Source organism: Palaemon carinicauda, chromosome 6 (genome assembly GCF_036898095.1).
Source record: "Palaemon carinicauda isolate YSFRI2023 chromosome 6, ASM3689809v2, whole genome shotgun sequence".
In the NCBI taxonomy this organism is placed as follows: Eukaryota; Metazoa; Arthropoda; class Malacostraca; order Decapoda; family Palaemonidae; genus Palaemon; species Palaemon carinicauda.
In genome coordinates, this window is record NC_090730.1 from 156,792,493 (window position 1) to 156,809,263 (window position 16,771).

At 44.4% G+C, this 16,771-nt stretch overlaps 1 protein-coding gene across 2 annotated transcripts in view; it reads left to right on the top strand.

Moving 5' to 3' along the window:
* LOC137642757 (uncharacterized) overlaps positions 1–16,771 on the top strand; it is an 84,217-nt gene that overhangs the window by 22,554 nt on the left and 44,892 nt on the right. For both annotated transcript variants that reach the window (XM_068375599.1, XM_068375600.1), the window contains exons 3-4: positions 1,051–1,213; positions 10,248–10,420. In XM_068375599.1, the coding sequence (XP_068231700.1) occupies positions 1,051–1,213; positions 10,248–10,420 (336 nt within the window). The remainder of the gene's footprint in view (positions 1–1,050; positions 1,214–10,247; positions 10,421–16,771) is intronic.

Sequence of the window (16,771 nt, forward strand, 5' to 3'; positions counted from 1 at the left end):
AACTTTGGTTTCTACGTATTTACAAACCTTCAGTCATGCTGGATTTGGGGATCTACAAAGAAAGTTAATGGGAGATTGTTCATTAATAGAGTCTAGTCTGAGGACTATCTTCTCTAGGAATAGAGAACTCTTCGTCCACCCTGACCTCAAGACTAAGTCTCCTATAGTAAAGAATGAGGGTTTGTATTTAGTGTAGGAACAAATGACAAACTTATAACAGAGTTTATATTTTTCCTAACATACAAACCCGAATTCTTTACTCAAATCTTCCCTCTGTCACCGAACCCTAATATAGTCCTAGCTAGAATCTGATTGAAGGTACTCGGTAGCTACTGGCTGGCAGTCCCCCACCTCCAACAGGGGGATAACTACCGGCCCGGTCATTAACGACCTTGTTAAGGTTTTCTGCCGTATTTTCCAGCTCGCGTTAGAATATCTCCTATAGTAAAGAATTCGGGTTTGTATGTTAGGAAAAATACAAACTCTGTTATAAGTTTGTCATATTTAGCTAGAAGACTTATCCGTTGCTAGAACGAATAGCTTTGCTTGAGGTCACTTTTTTGTTTAAATTGGTTTCTCACATTATTCTTATTCATCCTTTTCTGTCCCTGAGTAAAGGGGAAAGTTTTCCAGATCCCTCCTCCACTTCAGTGTGGGTAATCAGGCTTGATAAATTATCGTAAGGTAATATTTGTTAATATGGAAATTTATATTAAAATTAATTCTAATAGTAGGAGGTAGCAGGGCTGCCACTTTGCGTAATTTTTTTTTCTTTTTTTCTTTTTTGAGATTCATGGCTTGCTAAATTATCTGGGTAAGTATTATTAATATCAATTTTATTATGAAAATTCCATTTTTACTTTTCATTCAAGAGGTGGGGAAGCTATAGCTTTGAGAGAGGTAAGCTTGAACACTATGCAAGTATTGAAATAATACATTTTGTTATTAAAATTTGTTGCCTTTATGGATAACATTTTATTCTAGTTACAGTATTGAACTTGATTGTTTGATTGATAATTACATTTTAAAGGTAATGTTTTTCCGTTTCAGTATTATGTTAATAAGGGAGTTGCTCAATGGAATATAACTTATGACAAAGATACTTATGCCTGGTATACTGGGGAAAGGACCGTCTACTTGTCTGTCAAGAAGAAGTTTGCTCCTCTCATATGGATTTTAAAAGCAAGCAACAGAACCCGTTTTGATTTGACCAGTAAGTTTTTTGTTTGTTCTAATTAAGGTTACTAAGTCAGTATTGATATTTTTTATTCTTGTCAGTGCAAAATTGTTTATGAAAAAAGTGTAGTTAACTATAAATATCTCCTAAACATAGGTCACTTCCTTTGGTAAAATTTTAGTAGGAATTTCTTGTCAGGTTCTTGTATTTATAATTGTTATGCAGTCCTTGAAATGCTACATACAGTACCAGGTAGTTTAGCGAGGGTTTATACCACACAAAAGCACTTTTGCAGAGTAAGATAATGTAAAGCTTTTTAGTAAGTAGATAATATAAGCTTGGAAATCCAAGACATGTCCTTCAACTTGTAAAAGATAAAAGATGATAAAGTACCCTGGTAAATTGGAACATGCTTTGATGTTATTTGAAAGATAAGCACGAACTAAGGAATTGGCTTTGTATTGAGTATTTATATTTATTTTGATTTGGTATACTGTATTTAATTTCAAATCCCCTCCTTCACAAAAAATGCTGGTAATAAATTTCTTAAAATAAACATAAACAATACAAATTAAAAGAAAATATTTGGTCAGTAATTTAACATGAAAATATTAGCTTTCTATAGTGTATTTGTAGCATGACGTCGATTCAAGTGTGGCTGATTCTGGAATTTCCATGAGTGTGGCATAGCTTACAAGTGTCACACAAATACACTTCAAACACAAGAGTATACTCTAGAATAATTTAAAAAATTATTACAAAAAACCTTGGTAATCATAGAAATTTAATTGCTTAGCACTGGTTGACATAAGTAGTCTTATGAAAACTTATGGAAAACAACCCATTGTAATGAAATGCACATCTTTGTTAGTTTCACAAACCTAACCAAAGGTTGTATTGTAAACGTTACATTTATAGGGGATCTTATTGTCTAGCATAGGGGGAAATTATATGATAAATGAAATAAAGACTTAACCCTTTTACCCCCAAAGGATGTACTGGTACGTTTCACAAAACCCATTCCTTTACCCCCATGAACGTACCGGTACGTCCTTGCAAAAAAATGCTATAAACATTTTTTTTTCATATTTTTGATAATTTTTTGAGAAAATTAAGGCATTTTCCAAGAGAATGAGACCAACCTGACCTCTCTATGACAAAAATTAAGGCTGTTAGAGCAATTTAAAAAAGGAATTTTGACGAAGGAAAAATCTATTTCTGGGGAGAGACCTGTGACGCCCGGCGAAAAAGTCCTTCTTTGTACTTTTTCTGATATAAATCTTCCAAATATACCAGAGAAAATTAAAAGCATGGAATGCAGAGGTTACAACCCTCGCGCGAGCACCTTGTTGGTGTCGTATATCTAACAAGGGCGTTTGTAAAACACTATTCACAGGCTGTCTTCCATTTAGATAATCCCTTCATCAAAGGGGGAGGGCCGTGACAGGCCCTAGAGAATACAGTTGGGTTACCCTACCGACACCTACCACTCGCGCTCACCAGGTCATCCTTCTGCAAGAACATATGGCTTGGCAAGGAAAGGGTGGGTCCGTACAAAAATAATCGGGAAGGGTTTCGCCGGGCGTCACAGGTCTCTCCCCAGAAATAGATTTTTCCTTCGTCAAAATCCCTTTTCTGGGTCGACCTGTGACGGCCGGCGAAAAAGTACCAGAGAATGCCTTCCAAGCCCAATAAATTAATAACATAATGAGGAGAATACAATCACCATGTACGACAATACTATGATATAATAAAGTAATCGTCCAATTACCAACCAGCCAAATGACATAGGGAACGTAAGGTTAAATAATAATGACGACAAGGAACCAACTGAGTGTCGAATCGCAAAAGGCATCAAACCTTACATGTCTAAGTATATCTAAACATTAAAGGAACGGTAACTACAATAACAGTTAAACCATAGGAATTAAACATGGCAAATATCATAGGGCTAACGAACTACCAAGGAGAGCGGCGACGTGGTGTGAGTGGCGGGTAGGAGGGAGAAGAGAAGAGATGGAAGAAAGGAAGAAGAGGAGATTAATGGGGAGAGATAAGGCTCCCCTCTGCCATCGTCGGGTATTTAAGGGCCTGTAAGATCTTTAGATATTGGCGTTTGACAACCATAGGTGATTTCCAACCCGTATATTTTTTAAAATCATCAAAGTCCCTGTTCTGGAAGTCATGGTTGGAGGCATCTACTGTCCGTATATCATGAGCCTGGGGAAATGATTCCGGATTAGTATGTTTAATGAAGTAGAGGATTTGTTGCCTGATACCGTGAATGGAAATAGTACCTCCTTGTTCCCTGATAACCAAGGGGCCAGACGAGCGGGTGGCAGTTCTAGCTAAAAAGGGGCTTGAGAGTGTGACTGTACACGGAGAAAAATCCTGGGGATGAAGAATAATCTTCCGAGGGGAGCACCTATTTTGCGGATCCTCATTTTTTAGCTAGGGAAGCTTTGTCTGGAAAAGGAGTACTTCGGCTGAAGGGAGGAAATCTATGTTTTCCGGGTTTCGTGAGAGAGCTGCTAGTTCTGATGTTCCATCACCTGAGGCCATAGCCATTAGAAATAAAGTCTTCCTAAGAAGAGTGATATAAGAGCAGGATTCATTGTCCGTGTCCATCGCAAGTTTGAGAACACCATTCAGAGACCAAGAGTCCTTTTGTGGCCGAACCGAAGGTCGAAGCCTAGCACATGTTTTTGGTGTTGATGAGAAATAGGAATCAGCTAGGTTAATGTTGAACCCAACAAGGAAGATCTTCTTCAAAGCTGACTTGATGGTGGTTAAAGTGCTAACTGTTAGGCCTTTGACAAATAGGAACCTCAAGAAAGAGATGGCTAAATGCGGGGACATACGAGTATGGTCTGCACTCTTAGGGGACCTACTAGTTGTTAACGGCCGAATCATATTGGCGAATTGTCGAGTCCCTTTTGTCCCATTCGATGAAGAGATCGTTTCCGGTTCAATGTTCGCATCTCTACGAGCTGCCAACTTCCTGTAGTCCACAAAGTTAGAGTTTTGGCTATCCTTGAGTAATCTGACACAGTGAGTTTGGATACTTGGGTCAGTTTGAGGAACGGGATCCGGATGGGACTGAGTTTCAACTCGAGGAGGAGAGGAAACCAACTGTTCTTGGCCAGTGAGGTGGTACTAAAGCCACTGCGCCCCGGAAGGAGCGTAGTTTGTGTAAAAGTTTTTAGAAGATTCCCTGGGGGAGATAGGGAAATCTTCTTCTAATGGTTCCAATCCCGGGGTAATGCGTCCATGGCATAAGCCCGAGGGTCCAGGGTTGGGGTCACATAACAAGGAAGTTAGTGATTCATCTGAGTTGCGAATAGATCTACCTGGAGGCCTGGAACGAGCCTGAGTATCCACCGGAATGAAATTATGTCTAGAGACCATTCTGACTCCAGTGGATCCGTCCTGGATAGTGAGTCCGCTCTCACATTCTGGCCTCCCGCTAGGTGAGGTGCTGACAGGAACCAGTTCTCTTCTGTTGCCCAGGCGAAAATAGTGACCAGGATCTGATTCAGGTTGGGTGACTTGGATCCTCCCCTGTTGACGTAGTGTACTGCGTCTGTGCTGTCTGACACTACTCTGATGTGGGTCGACCTCGGAGGAGAGTCTCTCTTCAGGGTCAAGAACACTGCCATGGCTTTGAGAACAATGATATGGGACTGTTTCATGGAGAGTGACCAAGAACCTGAAACATCTGATGTTCGGAGTAATCCCCCCCATCCACTTAGAGACGCGGCTGTATGGAATGTCACTTGTGGAGGTGGGAATTGTAGAGGAACCGATTTGGAGAGGTCCTTTGGTTCGGACCATGGGCGTAGTCTCATTTTCAAGACAGAGGGGATCTTCGAGACCATGTCTCTTATAGGTACTGTAGCTCTCTTTCTCCAAACTCGATTGATGTCTTTGAGTTTGGCTTTTATTAGGAGATCTGTTACTGAAGTGAATTGGAAAAGTCCGAGGATACTTTCTAAGGCTCTTCGGACACCTGTTTGTGTTTGAGAAAATTTTTTGATCTTGGAAACTATTCCTCTTACCTTTTGGAAGGGAGAGACAACGTGTGCTTCGAAAGGTCCCACTGAATGGCTAACCATTCTAAGCGGACTGATGGTTGCAGGCGAGATTTTTTGGAGATTGACCCGAAATCACAGGTTGTCGAGAAATTGAAGTAATTCCTTCGTAACTCTGTTGCCTTCTATGACCGGCCGGGCCCAAATGAGCCAACCGGCCAGATAAGCAATGATCTGTATCTCTTGGTTCCTGAGTTGTTCTAACACTCTCTCTCCCAGTTTCGTGAATATCCTGGGATCAATGTTGAGGCCAAAGGGCATGTCTTGAACACAAAGGCTTTCCTGCTTAGGCGGAAACCCAGATAAGAAGAGAAGTTTCGAGCTATAGGCGCAAGATAATAGTCGTCGGTAAGATCGACAGAGGTGGTGACGGTCCTACGGGGAAGTAAGGTCCGTACCTGAGAGATAGTCAACATCCGGAACTTTTCGCAGAGAATGTAAGAGTTTAGCTTGACAAGTCCAGGTCCACTCTCAATGCCGACAAGCCTTTCTTCGGAATTGTGAACAGGTGGCTTTGGAACTTCAGTGATCGATCCCGTTTGATTGCTTCTTCTTGAGTAACCCTGTGGTGTACTCTTTCAGGATGGGAGTGGATTTCTGGGAGAAGGTCACTGGTGGAGGAGGACCTTGTGGCCATTTTCACCTCAAACCTTTAGAGATTATGCTATGAGCCCACAGACCGAAGGTCCAATGGTCTCGAAAGTGGTAAAGTCTACCCCCTCCCGGGACCACCGCGTTGTGAGGGGGTGAATCTAGGTACTTTCCTTCTCCGAGCCCCCTTTTTCCTAGGTCCGCCTCGATGGCGAAACTGTCTTCTACTCCTGTAGCTTCCTCTCTGGTGTCCACGAGAGGAGCCTGAGGGTTCGGATCTAGGGCTGTATGCAGGTAAAACATCCCAACGGGGTTGGGCTGTGTACCTGGGGAATCAGTGAGGTAGACCACCTGATGAGGGGGATTTGGATGCATAGACGTCGAATCAGAGGAAGGCTGTGATGATGAGTGGGTAACCGACTATCGATTCCTGTCTGATAGAGGCCTCAGACAGAACGTATTTCCCACAACTAACCCGATCAGACCATCAAACGTGTAGGTCGAATTGGAAGGGCAGATCTTGGAATTATCGTACCCCCCAGACTGACAACATCCTGGTCCAGACAGATCGGGCCTACCCTTTAGGAAATAATACTGTTACCTTTGGTACCTTGTCTAACCTAACCAAGGCAATCTCTTTCAATCGAACGAATCCGTTGAACGGGAATTCTAGTACCTGGGAGTAAAATCTAGGTCCCCCAGAGGGAGGACGTCTATGCCATCCAGATTTATGGTACCATCTATATATGGAACATGTAAGGCAAATCTCTATGCGTTGTTTTTATCGAAGGAGGTTACTTCGATATGCCTGGGGCTGTAGGGGGAAACTTCCGAGTTCCTGAACGGATCCGACTCACTACCATACTTTTGAGCTCCGTCATAGCCCCTTGGTTTTCCCTAGAATGTGTTGCTTTTAGCAGTCACGGTTTATGCAGGGTAACATGAACATCAGGATCCATTAAGGGTCCTAGGTCGGTGACGTAGGTAATTGCAAAGCTGAAGGCTCAAAACTCATCCCCACCTACCTGCCCGTCCATGGGGTCGTCGTCCAACCTTAGAGAGGACACTCTGAGGAGATAGGGACCTCTAGATGGAGCATTTCTTCCCAACCTTGATACCCAAGGGCGGAGAGCCTCTCTTGCAGGCCAGAGAGATTCATCATCATCCTGACGGGAACCATGTAGGCGAACCTTCTGTAACAGAAAGGGGACATAAGTCTGGATGTTCCTTGAACTTTGGTTAGTGATCCTATTCACAGGCTGGGATCAGCTGTATAACTCATAAAAATCAATTTTAAAGAAAAGTCATTTAATGTACTATCTTTTGGGGTATAGTTCGACACTTGTATTCATGAAATGTGACACTGTTGGCGCATCCGCCACAGGTTGGCCACCCCTGACTCAGACGTTCAGAACCGGGTCTAACATTATTTACTGGCTATTAGTATTCTATTGATTCATCTGTTCACTGACCAGAGTTTCAAGGAACAGTAGATAGCCTCTCATGGCATGGTTAGTCCCGACCAGGCCCTTCATTAGAAGGGGCCAACGTTCGGTTCCCAGTACTGAGTGGAAACATTTCTATTTGAACACTATGTTGTATGGATATTTATTCATATTTAGGTATAGTTAGAATTGAATATGCATAAATAAAGGCATAATCAATTTATTTCTATTTGAACACGATGTTGTATGAATATTTATTCATATTAAGGTATAGTTAGAATTGAATATGCACAAATATAGGCACAATCAATTTATTTCTATTTGAACACTATGTTGTATGGATATTTATTCATATTTAGGCATAGTTAGAATTGAAAATGCATAAATATAGGCATAATCAATTTATTTATATTTGAACACGATGTTGTATGGATATTTATCCATATTTATACATAGTTAGAATTAAATATATGCATAAATATAGGCATAGTTATGTTCATATATTTTTATTAGGACTTTCAAGAATAACTAATGAATATTACCAACGCAAATTCAAAGTGTCATTAAAGTAAGTACAGTTTACTTTGTATTCATGTTAAATCCTTTCCTTTACAGCAAAACAAGAGATTGGCCACCCGTGGTCTGAGTGATCTCTGTCTGTACCGGAGCTCCGGTAACAATCCCCGGTACAAAGGTCCGTCATAGTGACAACGTGAACACCAGAGGAAAACTAATATTAACCTCAATGCTGATCGCCTGTACGATATCCGGTTAAGCCGGAGATTCGATGAAAAGGATCGTAATAACGATATTGTGATTATTCATGAAAAAGGGTTCATACCCTGATTCTGATCGTCTGATTGATCTCTGTTTGTAACGGAGAACTAGTGACAAAGGTCCGTCATCGTGAAAACGTGATCCTCAGCGGTACGATAACATTCTCTAATACTGAATGTTTGTGTTATCTCCAGTGAAGCCGGAGATTCGATGAAAAAGGGACCGTAATAATGAAACTGTGAAGTCTTCATCGGTATCACATTGTTAACTCCGGTTCTGGCCGTCTGCTTGATCTCTGTTTGTACCGGAGATCCGGTAGCAAAGGCCCGTCACCGTGATATCGTGACCGTTCCCGGTACGATAACATTAACCTCAATGAATGATTGTGTTATCTCCCGTGAAGCCGGCCGTAACGGTGTAATTATGATCAAACATGACAAAGGTTCGTGTGTAAAAGGCTTCAGCCGGAGTCCGAGTGCCGGATTTCACCGTAGCACTCCAAAAATCTGCTCCTGTACGTTAACTAGTTCTCACCCAATGAGTATCCATATAGCGGAGCATAACTCAAGGCGGAGCTAAGCATAACTCAAGGCGGAGCTAAGGGTGTCGGTATAAAACGACCCCAATTAATGACTCATACACTAACGTACCTATTAATAGTGTTAGCTATATTAACAGTAACCACATCAATAAAAACGTTTATAATATTAAACGTACTATCATCAACTCTGATACTAAGAGGAGGCCTGAATAACTCGTGATCGTATAAAAACGGAGAACGGGAAATTCACCTCTCTTACTCGAGCTAACAAAGAAAACGAGAGAAGGGATAACTCATATCCGTAGAACAGGGAACGAGCAGTCTCTGTTTTTGCTCTCAAGGTTACATAATAAAAAACTAACATCACAATAAAACAAGAAAATTAATAAAATTGATTGCTTTTCTTAGTAATTGTAATAACCAAGAACGAAGAATAACGACAACGTAACAAATAAACAAGGATATAGTCTAAATCGAAGCCACTGAGGCGAGTACAAACTAACAGACTAAATCGCTAAACTTTAATTCGCTATTCTTTAAATCGCTATTCTTCGTAGGTCCAAATTGGACTTGCAAGCAAATAAATACCATAGTAAAAATTAATGATAACACAAAAAGGCCATAAAACGTAAGTGATATAACCTAGATGACAGAGTACCAGATGGGCAAAAATAACTAGAATATTTACCGAAGCGAACATAACCCAAAATGGCTGCCGATACCTCGGCAGGACAATCGCTTCCAAAACTAAAAACCACCATATTGGAAACAGAACAAATGCCCGGTACTGTCAAAAGCTGCCAAAACAAACTATGGTACTTAACATTGGTAAGGGTGAAGTAGCAACGTCAGTCATGTTGAATTAACGACAATCACTTCGAAAAACACTGGGCAAAACACTTATCAACTTTGCGGGCAAGTCCAAAACAGAAGGATGACCTGGTGAGCGCGAGTGGTAGGTGTCGGTAGGGTAACCCAACTGTATTCTCTAGGGCCTGTCACGGCCCTCCCCCTTTGATGAAGGGATTATCTAAATGGAAGACAGCCTGTGAATAGTGTTTTACAAACGCCCTTGTTAGATATACGACACCAACAAGGTGCTCGCGCGAGGGTTGTAACCTCTGCATTCCATGCTTTTAATTTTCTCTGGTATATTTGGAAGATTTATATCAGAAAAAGTACAAAGAAGGACTTTTTCGCCGGCCGTCACAGGTCGACCCAGAAAAGATATACTGCAAAATGTGCTGGGAAAAAAATAACCCCTTGGGGGTTAAGGGTTGGAAATTTCCAAAGAGCCTGGCGGTAAAAGGGTTAACATGGGGACAAAGTAATCATGTACATAAACAAAAGTGTGTTTATTTTCAAGTTGTTTACCAGCTATTGCATATAAAGTGATTAATTTAGCTAATGTGGATATGTGGGTATTAAGGTTAATATTCAAACCTACCTGAGTCATCTACTCCCCTTTTCATTTTTCATAAGTGGAAAAGCTTGTATAATGTTTTCTTGTGATTAAAAATCAGATATGTTAAGTTATTGTTGTATGATGAAAAAATTCCTTTAATTGTAGTATACTTTACGTTTACCGTATAATTACAGCAGCTTAACCTCTGATTCCCTTACAGCTCCTTTGAATGGGTATGTGTCAGTGGTTCAGCCCAATGTTACTGCACCTCCAACATCTAACCACATTTCAACTACAAACACAACTAACTTGACTGCAGTCATTCATGACCCTCATGACTGGTTAAAGCAGCGAACAGAAATGATATCTTTTTATTGGATCATTAACAACAATGTAAGTACTTTGATGTGTTGTGTGTAATGAGCCAAGTAATTTTTTCTATTATTTCCATCGTCTTTACAAGCTTATAAATTCCTACATTTTAATTTGTACAAAGGATAGTAAGCTTTATTTGAATTTGGCTCAAATAAAAGATGAATGTGTTACATGTTTTTCAATATTAATCTTACCCGATGATCATGTAGCTGTCAACTCCGTTGCCCGACAGAAATCTACAGTCGGGATACGCCAGCGATCGCTTATACAGGTGGGGGTGTACTCACCAGCGCCATCTGTGGTCAGGTACTCCAGTACTTCTTGTCAACAAGACCTCAATTTTTCCTCTGTCGTGCCACCGGCAAGACCTACATGGATACGCTGTTGATTTTGGAGTCTTTTGTTCACGATTTGGTGAAGTATTTGCTCTGAAATTTAGCCTTCGCTGTACAGGAAGCTTTAGCCTTAGCTTAGCAAGCTTTTGGTATTAATTTGATTCATTGGTTAACGATCTTTGCTTTACTTTGGAATTCCCCCTTTGACTACTTCTAGAATTCAAGATGTCTGACACTTCCCAAGTTCCTAAATATAGGCGATGTAGTGTTAGTGCTTGTAATAGGCGTCTTCCGAAGGCCTCTGTTGATCCTCACACCGTATGTTCCAATTGTAGGGGAAAATCCTGTCAATTGGAAGATCGATGTGGGGAATGTGCTGGGCTTTCGGAATTCGATTTTAATGAATTCCTCAGATATACTCGTAGGTTAGAGAAGGAGAGAGATAGGAGGAGTTCTTCTCGCTCTTTGGTTATTTCCTCTCCCCATGCCCCTCAACCTTTTCCTTCCCCTGTGGTGGTGACCCCCGAACCTGCTACGAGTGCTCAGCCTGCAATGGCTGATATGTTGCGTGCCATTCAGGCTCTCGGTGATAAGGTGGAGTCGTTGGTTAGTGACCGCAATCAGCTCTTGGCGGATGTCAGAGAGCTGAAAGCGAAGAGTGCAGTGGGAAGTGTTAGTGCTAGTGCTGTGCATAGTGTCAGTGTCAGTGTTGCGCATGAGGATACATCTGTGCGTGCCAGTCGTCCTCCCAGTCCGGGACCTCTTGCAAGCTCCCAAGCCCAGGGGAGAAGCAATGTCGAAGGACCAAAGGGTTCGGCGGGCCTTGATCGGCGCACAGATGTATCCTCAGTGGTTGCGGACGTATCTGCTAAGGATCGTCCCTTCCACTCCCAGACGAAAGAGCCCTTACATTCCTCGTCTGTGGAAGAGGTTTCCAGGAGGAAACGGTGGACTAAGGTCTCACGACCGCTTAAGCGTAAAGTCCCTTCAGAGCTAGTCCAACGGCCCAGGTGTAGCCACTGGGTCAGTTCGGACTCGCCGCAGTCATCGGATGACTGCACACCTCCCAAGAGAGGTAGAGTGGTCCCTCAACAGGCCTCTGCTCCAACCACAGTAGACCCTAAGTGGTCCATGCTGCAGACTATGCAGTCTCAGCTTGCAGCTTTTATGCAGGATTATCAGGCAGAGAAGGTTAACATCCCTCCTCCTGTGAGAGCTCCTCCACAGTTGCGCAGTCCTCAGCCCATGCAGCATGCTCTGCAGACCTTACAGCATGAGCCGCATTCCATGCAGCATGAACCTCATACCATGCAGCATGAGCCTCATCCCATGCAGCATGAGCCTCATACCATGCAGCATGAGCCTCATCCCATGCAGCATGAGCCGCATGCCATGCAGCATGAGCCGCATACCATGCAGCATGAGCCGCATCCCATGCAGCATGAGCCGCATGCCATGCAGCATGAGCCGCATGCCTCACAGCATGCTCTGCATACCACCGCAGACCCTCCCTCACACCGGCCCTCTGCTTTTGTTGTTGCCAGCTCACAGTCTGTCCAGCAGAGGCATGATGATGGATCCGCAGGTACGCATGCACCCGTTCTGCAGGATTCACCCGTTCAGCTTGCTGCTCTGCCTTTGCCTCTTACAACTCAACTGTCGGGTGAGGAGGCTTCTGAGGATGAAGCTGCTCATCTTGATGATCCTCATTCTGATGTTGAAGGACACAAGTCTTCGCCACCCTCCTTAGACTTCCGCAAAGTCCTTGCTTTGTTCAGAGAGTTGTACCCTGAACACTTTGTGTCTGCAACCCCTCGTTCTCCTCCCTCCGAGTTTGCTCTGGGCATGCAGTCTACTGCGCCTGCCTTCACCAAGCTTGTTCTTGCCAGATCTTCAAGGAGAGCTTTGAGGGTTATGGGGGATTGGTTGCAGTCCAAGAAGCAACTGGGAAGGACCTCTTTTGTGTTTCCTCCTCCCAAGCTGGCTTCTAAGTCGGGCGTCTGGTATGCCACGGGAGAGGAACCTGGCTTGGGGGTTCCTGCCTCTGCCCAGGCCGACTTCTCAAGTCTGGTTGACTCTCCCCGCAGGTTGGCTATGAGACGTTCGAAGATCTGCTGGTCCCCTACAGATCTTGATCACTTGTTAAGGGGAGTCTTTCGTGCCTTCGAGATATTCAACTTCCTCGATTGGTGTCTGGGAGCCTTAAGCAGGAAGACTGCCCCTTCTGACAAGGACTCAGCCATGCTGATCATGTCCAGCATGGACAAGGCAATACGGGATGGGTCTGGCGAGCTTGCGGCTTCTTATGTATCAGGGGTCCTCAAGAAAAGGGAACATCTGTGCTCCTTCTTATCTGCTGGTATCACCCCTTGCCAGAGGTCAGAGTTACTTTTTGCTCCTCTGTCCAAGTGTCTGTTTCCGAAGGAATTAATTAAGGGGATGACTGCCTCTCTTCTCCAGAAGGATACGCATGACCTCATGGCTTCTTCTGCACGTAAGGCTAAGACCTTACCTTCCGTGTCTAAACCTTACCGCCCTCTAGCAGTTGATACTCCTGCTTCCAGGTTCATCCCACCCTTTCGTGGCAGAACCTCCAGCAGAGGAGGTACCCGGGCAGACAGTAACCGTGGCAAGCCCAAGAAGGGTTCCAAGTCCACAAGAGGCAAGTTTTGACTTTCCTCCTCTCCAGACAGCTGTAGGAGCCAGACTCAAGACCTTCTGGCAAGCTTGGGAGAGCAGAGGTGCAGACACTCAGTCTGTGAAGTGGCTGAGGGAGGGATACAGAATTCCGTTCTGCCGCAATCCCCCTCTAGCTACATCTCCCATCAACCTCTCTCCCAACTACAAGGAGAAGGACAAGAGGCTAGCGTTGCAACAAGAGGTGTCGCTCTTGCTACACAAGGAGGCAGTGGTCATAGTCCGGGACCATCAATCCCCGGGCTTTTACAACCGTCTCTTCCTGGTAGCCAAGAAGACAGGAGGTTGGAGGCCGGTGCTGGACGTCAGTGCGCTCAATGCTTATGTCACCAAGCAGACGTTCACGATGGAGACGACGAAGTCGGTCCTAGCAGCAGTCAGGCAGGAGGACTGGATGGTCTCGTTAGACCTGAAAGACGCATACTTTCACGTCCCCATCCATCCAGACTCCCAACCTTTCCTGAGATTCGTCTATGGAAAGGTTGTGTACCAGTTCCAAGCCCTGTGTTTTGGCCTAAGCACGGCACCTCTTGTGTTTACGCGACTGATGAGGAATATTGCGAAATTCCTTCACTTGGCAGACATCAGAGCCTCCCTCTATTTAGACGACTGGCTTTTAAGAGCTCCCACAAGTCGTCGCTGTCTGGAGAATCTCAGATGGACTATGGATCTGACCAAGGAACTGGGCCTCCTGGTCAATTTAGAGAAGTCCCAGCTCGTCCCATCCCAGACCATTGTTTACCTGGGTATGGAGATTCAGAGTCGAGCTTTTCGGGCTTTTCCGTCGGCCCCAAGAATCAACCAAGCCCTAGAGTGCATCCTGAGCATGCTGAGAAGGAGCCGATGCTCAGTAAGGCAGTGGATGAGTCTAACAGGGACACTTTCATCGCTGGCCCTGTTCATCGAGTTAGGGAGACTCCACCTCCGCCCCCCTTCAGTATCATCTGGCTGCTCACTGGATCAAGTACATGACGCTAGAGACGGTCTCAATTCCTGTTTCCGAAGAGATGAGGTCTACTCTAACGTGGTGGAAGAACAGCATTCTTCTCAAGGAAGGTCTTTCGTTAGCTGTTCAGACCCCCGACCACCATCTCTTCTCGGACGCATCAGACTCGGGCTGGGGTGCGACATTGGACGGACAGGAATGCTCGGGAACATGGAATCAGGAACAAAGAACACTCCACATCAATTGCAAGGAGTTGTTGGCGGTTCATCTGGCCTTAATGAACTTCAAGTCCCTCCAGCTAAACAAGGTGGTGGAGGTGAACTCCGACAACACCACAGCCTTGGCTTACATCTCCAAGCAGGGGGGGACTCATTCGAGGAAGTTGTTCGAGATCGCAAGGGACCTCCTCATTTGGTCAAAAGATCGAAGGCTCACGCTGGTAACGAGGTTCATTCAGGGCGATATGAATGTCATGGCAGATCGCCTCAGCCGGAAGGGTCAGGTCATCCCCACAGAGTGGACCCTTCACAAGAATGTTTGCAGCAGACTTTGGTCCCTGTGGGGTCAGCCAACCATAGATCTGTTCGCTACCTCGATGACCAAGAGGCTCCCATTGTATTGTTCGCCGATTCCAGACCCAGCAGCAGTTCACGTGGATGCTTTTCTGCTGGATTGGTCCCATCTCGACCTGTATGCATTCCCGCCGTTCAAGATTGTCAACAGGGTACTTCAGAAATTCGCCTCTCACAAAGGGACACGGCTGACGTTGGTTGCTCCCCTCTGGCCCGCGAGAGAATGGTTCACAGAGGTACTGCAATGGCTGGTCGACGTTCCCAGGACTCTTCCTCTAAGAGTGGACCTTCTACGTCAACCTCACGTAAAGAAGGTACACCCAAGCCTCCACGCTCTTCGTCTGACTGCCTTCAGACTATCGAAAGACTCTCAAGAGCTAGAGGCTTTTCGAAGGAGGCAGCCAGAGCGATTGCTAGAGCTAGGAGGACATCCACTCTCAGAGTCTATCAATCTAAATGGGAAGTCTTCAGAAACTGGTGCAAGGCCAATGCAGTTTCCTCAACCAATACCACTGTAACCCAGATTGCTGACTTCCTGTTACATCTAAGGAACGTTAGATCCCTATCAGCTCCTACGATCAAGGGTTATAGAAGTATGTTGGCAGCGGTTTTCCGCCACAGAGGCTTGGATCTTTCCTCCAACAAAGATCTGCAGGACATCCTTAGGTCTTTTGAGACCTCTAAGGAACGTCGGTTGTCCACTCCAGGCTGGAATCTAGACGTGGTCCTAAGGTTCCTGATGTCATCTAGATTTGAACCGCTCCAATCAGCCTCTTTCAAGGACCTCACATTAAAAACTCTTTTCCTAGTATGCCTAGCAACAGCTAAGAGAGTAAGTGAGATCCACGCCTTCAGCAGGAACATAGGTTTCACATCGGAAACGGCTACATGTTCCTTGCAGCTCGGTTTTTTGGCTAAAAACGAGCTTCCTTCACGTCCTTGGCCTAAATCGTTCGAGATCCCTAGCCTATCCAACTTGGTGGGTAACGAGCTGGAGAGAGTACTTTGCCCAGTCAGAGCTCTTAGGTACTATCTGAAAAGGTCAAAACCTTTACGAGGACAATCAGAAGCCTTATGGTGTGCTGTTAAGAAGCCTTCGCTACCAATGTCTAAGAACGCAGTTTCTTACTACATCAGGCTTCTGATTAGAGAAGCTCATTCTCATATGAAGGAAGAAGACCTTGCTTTACTGAAGGTAAGGACACATGAAGTGAGAGCTGTGGCTACTTCAGTGGCCTTCAAACAGAACCGTTCTCTGCAGAGTGTTATGGATGCAACCTATTGGAGAAGCAAGTCAGTGTTCGCATCATTCTATCTCAAAGATGTCCAGTCTCTTTACGAGAACTGCTACACCCTGGGACCATTCGTAGCAGCGAGTGCAGTAGTAGGTGAGGGCTCAGCCACTACATTCCCATAATCCCATAACCTTTTTTAACCTTTCTCTTGATTGCTTTTATTGTTGTTTTTGGGTTGTACGGTCGGCATCCTGGTTGATTTGGCGGGTGGTCAATTCTTTCTTGAGAAGCGCCTAGGTTAGAGGTTATGATGAGGTCCTTTAGTATGGGTTGCAGCCCTTTATACTTTAGCCACCTAAGAGTCGTTCAGCATCCTAAGAGGACCGCTACGCTCAGTAAGGAAGACGTACTTATTAAAGGCAGAGTAATGGTTCAAGTCGACTTCCTTACCAGGTACTTATTTATTTTTTATTGTTATTTTGAATAACTAATAAAAATGAAATACGGGATACTTAGCTTCTTTGTTAACATGTATACTGGTCTCCACCCACCACCCTGGGTGTGAATCAGCTACATGATCATCG